A 19,261-nucleotide genomic window follows, 5' to 3' on the forward strand; every position below is an offset into this window, starting at 1 on the left:
AATATTTATAATATATAGTTTCTTTTAACTATAATTTTTTTTATATGAAAGTATTTTTTGAGGTTCAAAATCTGAAACATAAATTATTTTTATCTAAACAATAAACAAGTTGAAACTCCCAGTAACTTGAACCTCCCATAACTTGAACCTCCCATAACTTGAACCTCTCATAACTTGAACCTCCCATAACTTGAACCTCCTATAACTTGAACCTCCCAGTAACTTGAACCTCCCATAACTTGAACATCCCAGTAACTTGAACCTCCCAGTAACTTGAACCTCCCATAACTTGAACTACTTTTGAATTCCTGCTCAACTTTCAATAATAATTGAAAGCTCGATAAAAAAAACCTTTTCATTGAGTCTTATAGAAAAGAATACAGCAAAATTTAGGAATGGCACTAGCGTGATAAAATTATTGTTATTTTATGTCATAGGCAAATCAAAAATCACTTTGCTGTTTCAATGTAGTACACTTACCTTGCAGATATATATAGATACAGTTTACAAAAGAGTAGAAAGCTTTATCATAGATAACTGCTCATAAATATTGTCATAACTTCAAAGCTGAGACAGATTGACATTAGAACATTTTTTATTAATGCTTTTAGTTTAACTGAATTGTATTTTTTTACACACACATATTATACACACACCTATAGCATCAAGAGATTGAAATTTATTTTCTCTTTAGTAAAGAAGCACTGAGCAACTCTTTATGAAAACTTTATAATTTTATCTTTTTATTTATTGTTTTTCATTGTTCTAAATTTATAATTTTGTTAAACAAACACAAAAAAACTTTTAAATTTTTTAGTTTATTAAATGTAATTAAATTTCATAGTTAATATATAGCAAGGTCAGCTGCAACAATAGCAGCAGCAACTACAATATAATGAAGACCACGTGCAACAACATGTGAAACAACACGTGCAATAACATAAGCAACAAGATAAGCAACAGCTTTAGCAACAACAACAACTTTAGTGGTAATTACAACCTTTTTTTTTTTAATTATTCACATCCCTCATTAAACTTTGTAGTAATTTAAAATTTACAGTAACAAATCTAGACCTAGACAAAACTCAAAGTCCACAGTCTAAGACAAAACTAAAACACAAAACATAACAAAACTAAAACACAAACCACGAAAAAACTAAAACACAGACCAAGATATGAAAAAGTATCTATAAGTCGAAAATATCTTGAGACATGACAACAACTGATTAATATGTGTGTATGTGTGTGTAAGTGTGTTTGTGCATGTGTGTGTGTATGTGTGTGTTTGTGCATGTGTGAGCTATTTTAACTGTTTTTAAAATTTGTCATAATAAAGAAAAGAAACCTTTGTTATCAACCATTGGTCAATTTTTTCTCCCCACATATTGATTTCATGGTTTAAACCTTTAACCAATAATTTTAATTGTGGATATAAAACCAATGATGAATCTTTTTTAAATTGTAAGAATGTATTTACTTCCCTAATTCTAGTTTCATATGATTTTTTCAAAAAAGCTAATTTTTCATCGAATGAAGAAAGTTCGACATCCTCAATTTGACATTGGTCAGGGATTGATGATAAAACTTGCCAAAATTTAGGTTTTGTAAAACTATTTCCTGTCCAATCTTCTTTTTGAAGTATTTTATTCATTCCCCATAGGTTTTTAAAAATCACTTTTTCAGGGGATATTGATAGTATCGAATCTAAAACAATATTAAATCATTATTCATATTATTGTTGGTCAATAAAAAAGCATCTACTAAACTACATTAAAAAAGTGGAATGATAAATGAAAGAGAAAAAAAATTTCTTATAAAAATTATTTAAAGCATATATAATACATTACTTACTGTATATATAAGTATATATAAGAAAATTATTTGCAGGATGCATTTAAATACAAAAAATATGTTTGAAATAGTAAACGACCGGAGCTATGGCCGGGGCCAGGTTTGATAACACATAGCTGCGACCGGGGATGAGTTTACGATCAGTGCTGCATTAATATTGATAGATCCTATAAAAATGTTATTTTTAATTGAAATTTATGATATGAGTTATAATTAAAAACAATACTTTTATAGGATCTATCAATATAAATGCAACCCCGGTCATAAACCTGGCCGGGGCTGCATTAAAATTGATGGATCCTATAAAATGTTGTTTTTAAATAAAATTCATATCATAAATTTTAATTAAAGATAACATTTTTATAGGATCTATCAATATTAATGCAGCCCTGATCATAAACCTGGCCCTGGTAATGGCTATGTATTATCAAACCTAGCCCCAGCCCTGGCCCCGGTCGCTTACTAGTTTGAAATGTACACAAACCTTTTAATTATAATTAATTTCATAATATTCTAAAAAAATATAATTAAACATCTTCCCTTATTCCCAACAAGGCCCAGATATGGCAACAGTATCCAAGGACATCCATACAAGGACTGATTTGAGATTTATAGAGATGAAGAATAGAATCCTGAGTGAGAAAGAGGCAAGCACAATAAAGAGATGCAACCTTAGCAGATGCTAATTTTGCAATCAATTTGATTTATGGTTTCCAAGAAAGATCGAAAGTAATAGTTAATCCTAAAAGATGAAGTGTAGATGACTCATCAAGTTGGCATTTTAGGCAATTTTTATCAATTTATTTAACTTTTCTATACTATGTAAAATGTGTCTGAAATATTTCTTTCAACTATATTATGTTATATGAATACATATAATATCTATGATATATAATAATATACAATGCCTATGCATAATTTATGTACCACTATTATATGTATAAACTTAATAATGAGTTAAACTTCAGTTAGTTTGATGATTGTCAAAGATTTTGATCTTTTGAGTAGAAGTGATACAATGAAGTTTAGAACAATGATGTTTAGAATGTTTATGAAGTATTAAAATCATATATTTAGTGTTAATTTGTAAACTATTCAGTTTGTACCACACATACCATATGTAAATTTTTAGCCATATTACATATAAATTATCTATTTTGATTATTTACCTAATTATTATATTTCTATTGTATTTATCACAGAAAGATTATTTTTTATTCTTATCTCTTTGAAGTTTTTCTTTTTGAAATAAACCAGATGATGTGAGCTCAGAGACCACCTAGATTATAAAACAATAAAAATGCTGTCCCTTAAGTTTGCTTGGTATGTTTAATTGGTGTGAAGTTTTATTTTATAGTAATAAGAAAATAAGGCAAAATTTTTTTGTCTATTTACTCTTTATAATTAGTGGATGAAACAGCAACAGACATTTTGCACCCTATCGCTGCCTAATTTGTACAGTTTACCTCAAGCTTATAAATTTAGATAAACCATAAAATCAAGTAGAAAATCTAACAAGAATAATCAAGGAACCAGGTAAAGATCTCTTGCAAGCTATTACCTCAGCATGTAAAGACCATTTAGAGGAACACATTTTATACAGCTAATAGCAAAAACCCTTCCCTCGTTCTCTCCTCATTATTTAAGTTCTACCCAATTCTTTCAGATGCTTTAACTGCACCAATCAATATTTTACAAAGACTCTGTAGGTTATTGAAATATCCTACCAACATAATATTATCATACCTTTAAAGACTAGAATAAATAAAAGATTGGGAAATGAGAATAGAAAATAATTATTTGGTAAATGCAATTGATATGAAAAATGTGTTAAAAATTAAAGTTAAGAACAAGATTTAAAAATAGTTAATAATACTCAAATTTTTATAAATTATTAGTTTTATAAATGATACACTTCCGTCATACATTCAATGAGATTCCAATAGATGCCAAGACATGTTGTATTTTTATGTTAAATAAACATTAGAAGAAGTTTTAACAAAAAGATATTAAAAAAAAACTACTAACGCCATATTGCTTTTTGTCCTATTTAAATAAAATAAGATTAAATAAAAAACAAACAATAAAAAAAAAAAAATAAGGTTTCTTTACTTATAAATATTTTTATGTTTGTCTTTTACAACAAAATTTAGTAAACAAACTTATTATTTCTAATTTTTGCCCTATGACACTGAACTCTACTTCACTTATGCAAAAAGTAGGATGTTGGCCTTATTAATAAAAAAGTAGGATGTTGGCCTTATTAATAAAAAGTAGGGTATTGGATTTATTTATATAATTCTATAAATCTATGATAAAAATTATAGGATTATTAAGTAATGCTTTTAAGTTCTTATTTACATTTATTTCATTTTAAAAGCAAAACTTTTATATGTATTATAAAAAATTATTAAAAAAAAAGTATTATACCTAATATAATGAAGAACTGATCAAACCTAAATAAACTTAAAAATTATCCAGAAATTTGTTAAAAATGATTTGCTCTTATAAAATTTAGAAAGTGTTTTATTGTAATATATTAAAAAAGACTTACACTGGATTGGTATAAAATCTTCTCCCAAAGTTAACCAAACTTTTGCATCTTGTGATAACATACTCAAAGATGTAATTTCTTCTCCACCAATGAGAAAAGCCCGCTTCACTGACACCATACGAATGTCCATTTCAAACATTTTTATAACATTTGAGTTGCTGTTAACAAAATCGAAAAATCGCTGCATTTCTTCAACTTTTGTCTTGGTACCTTTTAATAATTCGCGAATATTTACTACTAGTTTTTCTTCGCACTTTTGACCATTAGGATAAATAAATATTCTGAAACATTGCAAACCATTTATTAAACGGTTATCTGAACTTATTTCAGAAATGTGCTGAAATTTGTGAGCTGATGGAGAAACCTCACTTTCTTCTGCATGCAGAGTTTTTATTGTGGCTAATATTTGTAGTAACATTTGAAGAACTCTCTCTAACTCTTCAACAACTTCAACTTCCTGTTATAAAATATGAAATTAATTTTTAGAAATATAAATTAAATAAGTTAAATAATATTAAACAAACATGATAAACAAATACGATAAATATTAAATTTGGATTTTGTTCTTGTTGTGGGTAAAGGCAGTTTCAAATTTTGTAAGGATGTAGAGAAGTCAGTTAAGCTATTAATTTTTTTTTTTTTTTTAAAGTACATGCTACTACTATTGCTATTCATAGGATATCAGTCAAACCTCTATAAGTCAAACAAACCTCAATCTGTCAAACAAACCTCTTTGAGTTGTTTTTCAACTTCTTGATTTACAAATCCACGACAACACTCATCATGTAGAATTTCAGCACACTTTTATTGGTACAATAAAAAAAAAAAAATTTAATAATTAATATGTGTGTGTGTGTGTGTGTGTGTGTGTGTGTGTGTGTGTGTGTGTGTGTGTGTGTGTGTGTGTGTGTGTGTGTGTGTGTGTTTATGATATTACATATACTTTGATTATTCTAAAAAGGTTATTGAACTTACATTTTTCATTTATTTTAAGTAAATGATAAACAAATAAATAATGAGTACTCTTTATTTATTATTACTTAAATAATAAATGTAAGTTAATTATAAATAATACAATAATAAAGTATTTGAACTGTACTTATTTGTTTACATTAAGAATATTGTAATTGTACTGTATTTACTTTGATAATTTATATATAAGATGCATTAAAAAACATCAACAAAAATAACATGTAGAAAATAAAAATACATAACCCCAAAAAAGTTAAATCAAACAAAAATATGAAAAATAAAAAATGAAAATTATACATCTTCCATTAATCCTTTTGATAACGATAGCCTTTCTCTTGTATTTGCTACCATTAAAGACATAAAATCAAGGGGGCCTTTTGCACTAAACATTTCACCTTTAGTCACCCATATAGGTCCTAAAACTATTCCTGATGTTGGTTGCAATATTTTTGGTAAAGATGGAACTAAAAAACAGTATTAATATATAAAAAAAAATCAATCATTTGGTAATCATTAGTAACTAAGAATAGCAACTCCTCCCTCCCCGGCATCCAAACAAATTGTTGGTTCTAAAAACCCAACATTTAGTTTCTAAATATTTTTTGAGGTTTTGAGATTGTTAAAAAAATATATATAAAAATAAGAAAACAAATATTTATAATATGTATTATTTAATAAATATTATACAGGACAACCCATGCAACAACATATGCAACATTAAAAATGAAAAAAAAAAACATTTCTATAAATTTCATAATTATAGACAAAATATCATCCTTCATCATCCTTTTATTTTAAATCATTTTTAGAAAGATCAAAGAAGATTCAGATAAACATCACAAAGCAATAAATAGAAATATAATATATATATATATATATATATATATATATATATATATATATATATATATATATATATATATATATATATATATATATATATATATATATATAAAATAAATTAGTAAAAAACACTTATCTAACTTTTATCTTCTACTTGAAGTTTTACCATTGTTGGATCATCAGGAAGAGTTCAAAATAAAACTCTAGATAAAACTAAAAATAGAACTCTTCCTGATGATCCAGCAATGGTGAAACTTCAAGTAGAAGATAAAAGTCAGATAAGTGTTTTTTACTAATTTATTATTGCTCTGTTCTTTAAGAACATTGAACACTCTATTTGTAAAATACACTAACATAATTTACATATATATAAATATATATATATATATATATATATATATATATATATATATATATATATATATATATATATATATATATATATATATAACTTCAAATTGATTATCAGCTTTCAATTTTAAATTAAATTTTAAATCACAAAAAATTCTTAAAATTTATTTTAAGTATTTATTTTAAATTTTAATTTTTATTTATGTTTTTTAACTTTTATTTATAATTCTAATTTGATTTTAACTATTTATAAATAAGCAACCTTGTGATAAATCTTCAACTATTTCTCCATTCCAATTAAATAAGTATCTTGCACCAGAAGTCAATCCCAACCTTGTAGTACACATATCTAAAAACTAAAAAAAGCTTATTAAAAAATATATATTTTTTAAAAGTTCTCTCTAAAAGTTTTCTTCTTTCTACGCAAATGATTTATGTTCAATTGATGGAGATGATTTTTGTTCGTTTTTTTATGTTCAGAGAAGAAGAAAAATAAAACTGTTGACAGAGCAAAAGATAATTGGTGATATTGGCGCTGATCCGACGTGCATTGTGGAGCTTCCGAATGAACGTGTGCGTGAGTGTTAGCGTAGCCATTAGGTTATTGAGCGCCATAACAACATCCAGCGGGATAGCCTAATGTCCGTTTTGTCGTTGTAGTGTACATTGGAAGAAGTCGGGGCTCACCAGCCACAAAGAATAAATTAGTTTGTTTATGCGACATAATGGTCGCAAAAAGTGACCAACGGAGCCGTCCAGTCACATAGATCTGGGAGATGTGAAAATAGAAGTAGATTGTAGATGATGTCATTGGGTGAGAATCATAAATGAATGTAAAGACTATTTTGTAGGAGGATGAAAATTTTAGGACTCAGGGATTAGGTGAACAGTAACTCACGCTCTAGTCATACTAAACAAATGATAAAACAATGGTCTATGAGTAAACAAGTCAATATCAATCCGCTTTTTCATTAAAGGCAACCATGGCTAAAATTATCGCACCATACAAAAACAATAAAATAAGTAGATAACAAAATATAAAGTAAAATGATAAAAAATATAAGTACGAGCAATATAAAAAGAAAAAATAGGCTAGTAAGATAATATGATAAATATAAATAAAATTTCAAATACATTTATGCATTGTGAAGTCAAAAAAAGACAATGTGGAGCCATGTAAAATGTGGAACAAATTATCAAGATATTTATTTACTATATGAACAGTTTGTAAGCAATCAATTCTCAAAAGAATATTGGTTATGAATATATAAATTTTTGTTGAATACAGAGAAGTTAACTGTGAACTGTCAAAAGAGGCATTAAAATAAAGAGTAAGGTATGAACTTAAAAAATTATTTTTGAGTGTTTTTTTTATATTATTTTTATTTTTCTGGGATATATAATATACTTATAATCTGGGGTATAAAATATGTTCTACTTTTTTGAAGAATTATTGAGCCATAACACAGTAACTCATGCATTAAACTAATTTTGCAAAACTTAAAATGTTAAAATGATTTTTCAAGTTACTGTGTTTTTGGCTACATAGGTGATGAAACTTGATTTTATTCATGTGTCTTGAAAGAACAGTGAAGATGTGTTGAATATCATTGTGTGGTATAAAACTCTAAAAAATAAAAGAAGGAAAGAAAAGACAACAAAAACTATAGACATAGAGAATAGCGAGCGAGACAAAGGTAGCGAGAATAGCGTGGTTCATTAGGGAAAATTAAGGTGGTTTTGGAAAATTAAGCATGTAGAGCATAAAGATACAAATGATTGGGTAGCAGTATGTAGAGAGTTGTTTCAGGAGGTAAAAATAGAAGTAGTAAAAGAACTCAGAGAGTGTACATTACAGATAACACAAAAAAGCTTTAGTTAAGCCTAGAAATTGTGTCGTACCTCTAATAAATGCAAAAGTGGCTATGATGTTTTTCAGACAGGATAAACTATTTATTGTTGCTGAGCCTCTTTGAAATGCCAGAAATAATAGATGCAATTCTGAGAAGTTTATTATCTACCACTCTACAAGTTATGTTTTATACAAAAACATGTTTTTTTATTTTCTTACATCCCATGCCAAAAAAAATGTAGATGATTGAGCAGTTTTTGGAGAAAAAAGAAAAAGTAGGTAAACTTAGAGAGTAGTACAGATCATATTACGTATAATATTATTAAATAATATAAGAAATAATATTATAGATGAAATGGAAAAGCTGCAGCAAAGAAAAATAGTTGCCCAAGATAGTATATATATAAAGTATATAGAAATGGTATTATGAGTAAGTCTCGCCAGCGCAAAAGCATAATTAAAGACACTAAAATAATAATGATGATGATGATGATAACGATGATGATAATGATGATGATGATGAGGATGATAATGAGGATGATGAGGATGATGATGATGATGATGATGAAGCTAACAGTGCTGATACGTAATACAAATTAGTGATGTGCCATCGGCTAATGCCGATTGTGGCTAATAATAGGTTTAATGTATTTATTTAAGGGTATTATAATAATATTAAGGATTTAAACTACATATTTTACATGTTCCTATTCATCAGAAGTGATTCAACCTACTAACCTATGCTATTGGTAACCAGCAATCGATTAATCGGCTAAACCATTGGCCGATTAATTGGCCGATGGCATCGGTTGATTAATCCGCATTGGCCGATGCATCGGTATTGACTATTAAGCCAAACTAAACAGGTGCATAGGCACACCTTATATATGCAAGTTACATACCTAATATTAAGATATTACCTTTATATACATACATTAAACTCTATAATAAGCCTTAATCGGCTTTTGCTGATGGCACATCACTAATACAAATATATTAAAGAATAACAAATTTAATATTTCTCAATTTCTCAATTTCTCAATATTAGTAGTTGTTGGAAAGAAGAATAACAAGTCAAGTAATTAACCATGATTAACCCTGATGATTAACCCTGAGATAAAGACTGAGACAAAGAGAACAAACAAACAAACAAAAAAAAAACAAAAAAAAAAAAGGAGAGAAAAAAAAAGAACAAAAGATTTAAGTTTAAAAATAAAAAAATAAAATAAATAAATAAATAATAAATAAATAAAAATGACAAAAAAAAAATCAATATTGAACATTTTAAAACTATTTCAAAACAAAATATTTTATTATTTTTATTATAAGTTATTCAAAACACTTACATCATCCATAGTATTTGCAACTATTTCAGCACCATTTGAACTTAATCCATTTTTAAAAACTAAAACTCTTCGTTTTTGGAAGTCGGCAATATCTTTCATCCGTGCTGATAGTGATGTGTGTTTTGTTTTATTATTAATTGAAGAATTAGGAAGAAAGATGCCATTAACTGTCCAAAAAGATGCCTTTCTAAGCTTTTCCCGTTCTAAAAAAAGTAAAAGATTTTTTGTGAGTGAAAAATATTTTTAAGCTTCAAATTAATTATAAGACTTTTTAAATGGCAGACTTTTTTCATAACAAAAATTTTATAATAAAAAAATAAATAGATAATTTTAAAAATAAACGATAATTTGAAAAAGAAAATGAAAAGATGGATAATATTAATTAAAAGTACTTGAAAGTAAAAACATTAAATTTTAAAAAGTAACTAAAAAATAAATTTTTTGCAAATTTTTATCATTTTTCCTGGAAGTTGATGAGATGATAAAATTTATAACTGTAAATGTTCTTATTATTATCATTGAGTGTGTCACTTAGTAACTGTTTACTTAATATAAGTAACTATTTGTAAACAACCTTGAAATGTATGAACTGGATAGCAACAAACAATATCATGATTTGAGTTTGTAATTGAAAATTGGTTTGGGAAAATTGGTTTTTCAAAATATAAATTCTAATATCCTAAATAGGTGGAAACATCTTCAAGATTCTAAAATTTATTGAAAAATAATATTTTGTTTAGAAACTATGCCTAATTTAAATTTAAAGCCCCCTCGTTTTGAGGGTTGAAAACTTTGAACAGTTGTAACTTTTAAATATTAAAAAGTTATCAAGTAATTGAACTATAATGTTATGCAAAAATTAGTTGCTAACATGTTCTATCTTTTTTTTTTTTGAAAGCTTGCCAAAAGTTTACTTATGACTAAGTATATGTTATTTAAAACACATTAAAAATGACAAAAAATTTGGACTCTAAATGTTAAAATATATTTCTTTTATCATTTGCATTTTTAAGTACCTACTTAAACTTTATTAATTTCTGTTGTAAGTTTTATGAAGTTAACATTTTATGGTAATCTAATTTCCTATGAGGTTAACAGTCTTATATATTAAGACTTTGATAACTTGAGAACTTAATAAGTGGAACTAATGCCTTAGCGATATAAACTTGTATTTATAATATTAATGGTCAATGAATTGTACAACAGAATGTTAATAACTTTAGCATAAGCATTTTTAATTTATAAGTCGAGGTTTTCTTAATTAATATAACATAAATAATTAACAGACACAAATTTGTTTCCAATTTTACATAAGTGTATTTTATCAGTAAACATTTTATGAGTGTTTAAAATTGTTTTTTGCTTTTCATTCTCTTAACCAAGATCTGCTGTGGAAAAAAATCAAAGAAAGATTTATGATTTATGAATGATTTATGTATATCATTAAAGTAGCTGGTTTCAAACTAAGGAAAATTGTTTTCCAAAAATCAATATATAAGTCAAAGTAACCATACATTATACTCAATTATTTTATTTCCATCCTAAAACAGCTTTCTTCTATTACTTTTAGTAAAATTGATTCCATCAGCTTAAAATACTAGTTTGGTGAAATCTATACTTGATTACTTTAATAGAATTAATTTTAAACTACCTTGAAATAGCAGAGTTGTCTTATTTATCATTTTATCATGGCTGAAATAAATTACAACAAAAAAAGTTTAAAACACTTATGTAAATGTTTGACCTATATTGAGTTCAAAAATGGGGAGTCTTCAAAAGGATTCCGGATTTGAAAGTCACAAAATGATTTTGACTTTTTGGTATTTAGGATCTCTAAAAATGTTAAAAGGTTTATGTACTACTTTTAGAAAAAAATTTATAGGATAGAGAAAAAATCAATTTTAAACTTGGAGTCCTTATGTAAAAGGCACAAGGACTCCAGAGAACAGAACTTCGAGCAAAAGACATAAGGTTCTAAGTCATTAGATGTCAATTTTTTTTACTGCATTTTTTGAGGCAAGTGGCATAAGGGGAAAATACTTAACTTTAATATATAATTATTTGCTAAGTATTCAACCAACCAGTGTATAATCAGAGAGAGCTTTTTCGGTAGCTGGCTTAATCTGCACCAGAATTTGGTCAAAGATGGGAGATAATTCGCTTAACAACCTATGTTTTCTGAGATCTTATATCAACAACCAACTGCAGAAAAAGTAGAACCTTAAAAATTTATGTTTTCTTCCTTTTCTTATGATTACTATATAACTAACATTTTACTGGATTTTGTTTTTCTTTTTTACCTTTTTGCCACCTTTTTACCTTTTACCTTTTTACCACATTTTTAGAGCTCCTGGATACCAGAGACCAGGAAAAAATAGTGATTTAAAGCAGAAGTCTTTTTGGGCCTCATGGCATTCCTGATTGAGTTATTTGATATCATTTTGATTGCAAGCTCGTTAAAGTTCTATTTTATGCTTAAAACAGGATTAAGACAGTCAGTAAATAAATGAAAAAAATTTTTTTTTTAATATCACTTAAAATATAAAACAAGCTTTAAAAATTAGTTTTAAATCTAGATACATCAGTAGTAACATTTTAAATCTAGAAACATTTTATAGCAATACATTAAAATAGTGAAATAGAAACAAAATAATTTATTTGAATTCTGTTCTAAACAGTTTTAATCTTAAATCTAAAAGTTTTTAATTTCACATTTAAATTTAAAATTATGAATTTGAATAATACTACACAAAATTTATTAACTTTATCAAAAAAACATATATTTATTAAATAAACTTTTAAACATACTGAATGAACTAGAATCAAGATCTAGAAAGCTGGAATTAAATGTTATACAACTACACTGATTTTACAACACTGGTTTTTCTGAAAATTAATATTATTGATTGAGTGACATAAACAAAGCAATTAGTTAAAGGGATCCCAAAGTTCTAAGACAAGTTGTGTTTACTTTAAAGAGAATGATAAAAAAAAATGTTCGGGCAAAATTTTTTTAAGTAAAACAAAATAATAAATGTATACCAACAAAAACAAACTTTGTTGTTTTAATGGAAGTTCCCTGTCTCCACAGTAGCAATTCTCTCGGAGTCTTAAAAATATATGCCACAATCTACAGACTTTATATTTATTCAAGCGCGTTCCAAAGAGTTCAAAAATTCAAAAATTTCAAAGAGTTTTAGTAAATGACATCATTGTAGAATTTCAATAAGAAATCTTAAAAATTTTTTGTTAGCAAATTATAGATTTTTTTTTCATTATAGATTATTTAAGAATTAATTTAGTTATTTCAAATTATTATTTTTTTGTTATTTTTACGAAGCTCGCATTAAAAATAATAATAAAATATTTCAGACATTTTAAGCTTGTTTATTGCTGTAAATTAATTTTGTTTTATATTTATTGTAATTAAATTATTATTATCCGTATAAAGGTTCTGTTAAAAAAATTATTTTGTATTTTTTAACCTTATAAAAGTTTAATTAACAGCATTTAGGTATTGTTCTTAAAGATTGTACCCTTGGGTGGGGGAGAGGGGGTCTGCAAAGAGTGTTTAAGAGATGGAGGGCAGGGGGTCAATTAAAAAAGTACGGAGACACTAATGTAAAAAAAATATCATAAAATATTGGGTAGGTAGGTTAAGAGCGTAGATAGTTTTAGGGAGATGGAGAGTACCCAAAAAAACTATAGCAAAATGTGGAATGGCGGGGGAGAAGGGTCAAAATTCAGGCCTATGTACATTATAGACGACCCCTAATTTGCTAAACTTTTCATCGAGTTACATATATTCACGAAATACTTAATTAATCAAGCGAGATATATTTAATAAAATTTATTCTATAAAACATGTATTGCTCATTTTATTTTATTTTTAAAGTTAAACTGTCAAAGATTGCAAAAAAAAAACTTTTTGTTAGGGTCATGGCACCACCTACCGCGACTTTAAGAAAACTTTTAACTTCAAAACTTCTTAACTCCAAAACCATAATAGATTTTTATTTAGGGTTTTCGAATTAATATTTTATGCTCAATTATTAACTAAATTATATAATTCGAAATTGAGTAAAGTTATTTTTTTAATGTTATTTTTAATTTTTTGTAAGATCTAATACGATTCTTCACCTACCGCGATAAAGCACCACCTACCGTAATCGATTCTCCACCTACCGCGTATGAAAAAAATCGTATATTTTAATTTTACTTTTATATATTTAAATTGAGAAACAAATACATAAATTTAATATGATTACAAAACAAAGAAGACATTGGTTATAAAATTATTCACCAAAGCTTTTTTCTGAATTTAAACTTTTTTTCTTTTTAAATTTTTTTTTTTTTATGTTGTTTTTTTTTGTCTTTTATTTTTATTTTCTTTTGTTACAGCTTGTTTTCTTTTAGATTTTTCTTGTTTTTCTTTTTCTTTCAATTCTTTTTTTCAGCAGCTTTATTTTTACGTTCAATTTTTTTGATATCTTCTTTTCCTTTGCATTTTCTCTAGTTATCTGAATCTCTAACCATTTGGATGAAGTTACAACGCTCGGTAATCGTTCAACTTGTTTCAGTATTTTTTTCGTGATTGGTTGTTTTGGCCATAAAAGAAAGTCGTGTAATGGGTTTACATCTTTTATTATTTGTTCATTTGAATCTGGTGGATCTGCTGCTTATTTACTTTTACCGGATTCATCAATTATTACGTTTTTTCCAAATTCGCTAACATTACTAGATACGATTTCATTTTGCATACTGCTAATATCTAAATACGATTCTTTATTGATTTTATTGTTCAATACATTATAGTTGGCTTCTATTAAATTTATGGTTTGTTTGGAGCTATCGCTAAATTTAATTTTTTTCCAAAAATTAAATAATTCTCTGAAGTCACTTTTCCCTCCCCATTCTTTATTTCCAGTTTTTTCAAACTGTAGAAATACTTGAGGTGCAACGTTGTTTTCAAATATGTTTCCCGCGTTATTATGGCTTGGAAGATTTGTTTGATTATTATCAATTGTGGAATTCAATTTAACACATTGAATTACTTTTTTATAATCAACATTGTTCGTATTAAATGGGAACATTCCTGTCAACCTAATTCCGTTAATAATTTTTTTTTTCATATTTGGACCCATAACAAAATTATTCAACAACATTGGTATATTTTCTTTGCGAATTTCATTAAAATCGTTATCCAATTTAAATTGCCGACAAATGTTCTGCCACTTTTTTTTCATTGGTCTAACACATCTAATGGTTGTAAAATGTGTGTAACATTAGGAAACAATAAAATCAAATGAATTCTTTCCGAAGAGCAATACATGCTGAGCTCTTTAGACAGATGCGAGCGATATCCATCCATGAACATATATATAGGTAATTGTGTATTAATAGATTTCATATATGGTACTAACACATTTGTGAAGTACTCATAAAAGCATTCGGTGGTCATCCAGCCACTGTCACTTTTACCGAGTCCCCAACCTGGTGGTGCAGCAGCAGCAATAGTTTTTGGCATTCGAGCATACTTGTATAATGTTAATGATGGTGCAAATTCACCATTTGCATTTAAGCAAAATAGAGTTGTAAGGTTTTCCTTATCGCTGTTGTTGCAGTCTTCATAAACACTTCTTCCTCTAATGCCAATTTCTTTTACAGCTTTTTGGTGCTAACTCAAAACCAGTTTCGTCTAAATTAAAAACACGAGATGGATTATTAAGGTAATGCGCATCATCGCCTAATAATTCATACACTTCATTAAACCATTTTCTTATCGATGCTTCAGTTATAAGAGCTCTAGCTCGACTAATATGCTTTGCTCGTTTTTGCGATAATTCCTTATGACGACGCATAAATTTATAAAACCAGTTTTTACTTGGGATATCATCTTTAAATGGTGTTTTTATACCTTGCCCTATAACTATTTTTTGTACTATCTTAATAACTTTTTTGTTATCGCAAAACCCATGTTAGCGCACTGCATTAACAAAGCAACCAATTCATTCTCTATTTCTTCTCCAAGATATGATTTAAAGCCAGAGTTTTGCCGTTTGGGTTGGCTTTTACCAGATAATTTGTCGCGTAAGGTACTTTCATGAACATTAAACTTTTTGCTGACACATAAAATTTTTTCACCTTTATTTAAAGCTCTAAGTGTTACATGCAGTTGTTCTTCTGAATACAAAAGCTTTTCTCGAATATATATATATATTTTTTTGAACCTTGCATCTTTGTAATCGGATTCATTTTACATAATAAATAAAGTATAAAAAACATATCAAATAAATACTCCCTAGGGTTAAATTACCTTTAATTGGTAATTGAGTTGAACTGAAATGGTTTTTTAGAGAGAAAATTTCACAAAATAAAACACGTCAGAAAAAATATTTTTATAAACGGTAAGTGCTAACTATTATAATTTTCGTAATCACCTACCACGTAAAAGATTAAACAATGTTATACAAAAAATACTAATTTTGTTTAATAAAATTTAAAATATTCAATGTTTTTACAACTATTTTAAACTTTTATCAAAAAAATTATATAAGTTTTAAGCCGTAAAAAAACTAGACAAACTTTTTTTTACTGCTAAAGATTTTCTTAAGAAAGCAATAAAAAATCATTTGCGGGTAAAAAAAACATCTCAAATCTTTAAAAATATATATATTTTTTAATTGTTTATTGTGAAATAAGTTAGTTTTGTATAAAACAATACTAAAAAGATAAATTTAAAAAAAAAACATAAAAAATTTATTAATTTTTTCAAAAACCACGGTAGGTGCTTCTTCACGGTAGGGGGTGCCATGACCCAACTTTACTTTACATTGCACAAAAAAGTTAATGTTTTAAACTACTATTAATAATGTTTGTTATTATTACTATTATTAATACTGCGCACATCAGTTTATATTTCAAAGAATGTTACTTAATTTGTAATACCTGAGGCGATATTTATTTCCTTCATTTCAACGCAACAAAGACATTCTTTTTCAAGTGGCATAATTTTACAATATCCATATTTACACCATTGTTCGGCACCAACACTTAAACGGCTTAACTTTGACGTTTTAGCAATATCAAAATTCAAATTTTCATAGTTGATATGATTTTCAACTATTTCGTTTCTATTACCCATGCAGGTTTTTTTTGTCATTTTTTAAAGAGGTTCAAAACGTTATGGAGTTGCCAACATTTTAATTGTTCAGTTATCAAAATCCAAATGCAAAATACAAAATTACCTTAATGTTTATATGCAAATCATCAAAATTTATCAATTTCCACTAAATTGACATACTTAATAATATTTTCTAACTGTAAATCAAAGAATTAGGCTATTATCTCCAATAAATGACGTTGTTTACCAAAATTATTTATTAATTAAAAATTTAAAAATTTTTAAAATGTCATTTTGATAGGAGAACAAAAACGTAATAGCAATAAACGGCTTAGAATAACTAAAAAAAAGTTTCATTTACTTACATAAAAAGAAAAAAAGATTCAGAATATATAAGGTGATCAACGACTTTTTTATATATTTATCTTATTTAAGAGTGTATTTGGTTCTCGCGGTCTATAAAAAAATAATCTTATGTTCAGCATCCTATAAAATTTATAGGAAAGTCATACGATTGATAATAAACGCTATTTTAAAAAACAAATAAAACAACAACGAATAATATTTATTAAAAAAAAAAAATTCTACAATGACGTCATTTACTAAAACTCTTTGGAATTAAACGCGCTTTAAGAAAAAGTCTGTAGATTACGGAACATATTTTAAAGACTCCGAGAGAATTACTACTGCGGAGATGGCGAGCTTTCAGTAAAACAACAAAGTTTGTTTTTGTTGGCATACATTTATTATTTTGCTTTACTTAAAAAAATTCTGCCCAAACATTTTTTTTTTATCATTATCTTTAAAATAAACACAACTTGTCTCGGCACTTTGGAATCTCTTTAATCACTTGATTTTAATTTAAAGCTGATAAAAAAGAATACTATGGTAGATATTATGTAAAACATGTCATGTAATAGTAAAAACAAAATGTTTTATAAAACATTTTTGCACTTAAACCTACATAACCCCACTATCTGCACAGGTTTTTTATTGTTTTTACCCTAACCCACAAAACAAGAAGCAATGCAGGCAAGGGGGAAAGAGCAATTAGAAAATAACAAAAAGTTTTTGCAATTCGTTATGTTTGTTATTTAATTCTGGATTATTTTCATTATTTAAGCCTGTAAAAATTTTGGCATTTAAAAATTTATAGATATAATCCTTGAGATTAATATAAATATCACACCTTATCTTTTGTTACTTGTTAATTGTTCCCCTTTATAAAATTACTTTTCTCTTTATTTATTAAAACATCTTGCTGTTTAATATAAATACTATATATATTATATATGTTTATAAATATAATATATGTTTTATAATATATATGTTTATCTAAACATAAATACAAACCTTGTAGACTTAAATACAAATCTTTAAAAGGTTCTCCAGTTGAAACAAAAACTTCGCAATCTTTTGTTAACTGACTTTCATGAACAACAAGAGTTCCATCTGATAAAAAAAGTTTACGAGCAGAAGATGGCAAACATAGTTTACGAGTGCACTCCATAAATAACTAAAATTAAAAGAGATATTAAAGATTACAATAGTGCAAAAATTAAATTTAATTAATAACAGTGCCATATTCCTATTTTAACAATGGTAAATCAGACAACTAAATTTCAGTTTCTCATGGTTTTAAAAATAAATAAAATTTCTATTATAACTTAGACATTAATTAGCCAAAAACAAATGAGCTATTTTTTGAATGATGCACAATAATTTTAAAAAAAGAAGAATATGTCGTTTTTGAATACTACACATTAGTTAACCATCATAAAAAAGTCATAATGTTATATAACTTTTTATTATGTATACTTATTATATATTTTATATTATATATTTTGGCTTTTGATACATATTTTCATTTATGAGTATTTTAGCTGTAATGAACCTAATAGCATCTTATAGAAAATGAACAGTGCTTAAGTTATATAATCTACTTTACCTGACCATAAAGGACACTCATCTCTAAATCTGTTATGTATGGAGACCTCCCCCTCTCACTCACACACATATACACACACAGTATTCCTAATCCTTTAGTATACACATACCAACATTAAAAATTTAGAAAAAATGTTCAAGACTTTTCCATTATAAAATTGCCCGTGAGTGCAACCATGTAGGGATAAACATATCTTTTATACCTTTGATACAAAATCCATGGAATAAGAACTTTGTTTTCACCAAAGTGCTATTTGGGGTATGAGACCATATGCCTATTACCTAATCTTAACAATCTTAATGATCCAATAAGTTTTAAACATTTTCTTCCTTTGAAGACGAACTTTGAACTGCACCTAACAGGTGGTTATCAATTTGTATCACTATCTAGTGATGATACACTAATGGTAATTTTTTCACAT

General features: G+C 26.7%; 1 protein-coding gene across 2 annotated transcripts in view; it reads right to left on the bottom strand.

Moving 5' to 3' along the window:
• Nucleotides 1–19,261, bottom strand: part of LOC101238783 (doublecortin domain-containing protein 1) — a 76,030-nt gene that overhangs the window by 43,573 nt on the left and 13,196 nt on the right. Inside the window, exons 5-11 of one of the 2 annotated variants that reach the window (XM_065790196.1) lie at nt 18,246–18,408; nt 9,770–9,972; nt 6,834–6,920; nt 5,675–5,841; nt 5,135–5,206; nt 4,406–4,862; nt 1,346–1,704 (exon numbers count right to left, since the gene is read on the bottom strand). In XM_065790196.1, coding sequence (XP_065646268.1) covers nt 1,346–1,704; nt 4,406–4,862; nt 5,135–5,206; nt 5,675–5,841; nt 6,834–6,918 — 1,140 coding nt within the window. In that variant the 5' untranslated portion in view covers nt 6,919–6,920; nt 9,770–9,972; nt 18,246–18,408. Of the gene's footprint in view, nt 1–1,345; nt 1,705–4,405; nt 4,863–5,134; nt 5,207–5,674; nt 5,842–6,833; nt 6,928–9,769; nt 9,973–18,245; nt 18,409–19,261 lie in introns of both variants that reach the window. The other variant, XM_065790195.1, reaches the window with a different exon arrangement.

Source organism: Hydra vulgaris, chromosome 02 (assembly GCF_038396675.1).
Source record: "Hydra vulgaris chromosome 02, alternate assembly HydraT2T_AEP".
NCBI lineage: Eukaryota > Metazoa > Cnidaria > Hydrozoa > Anthoathecata > Hydridae > Hydra > Hydra vulgaris.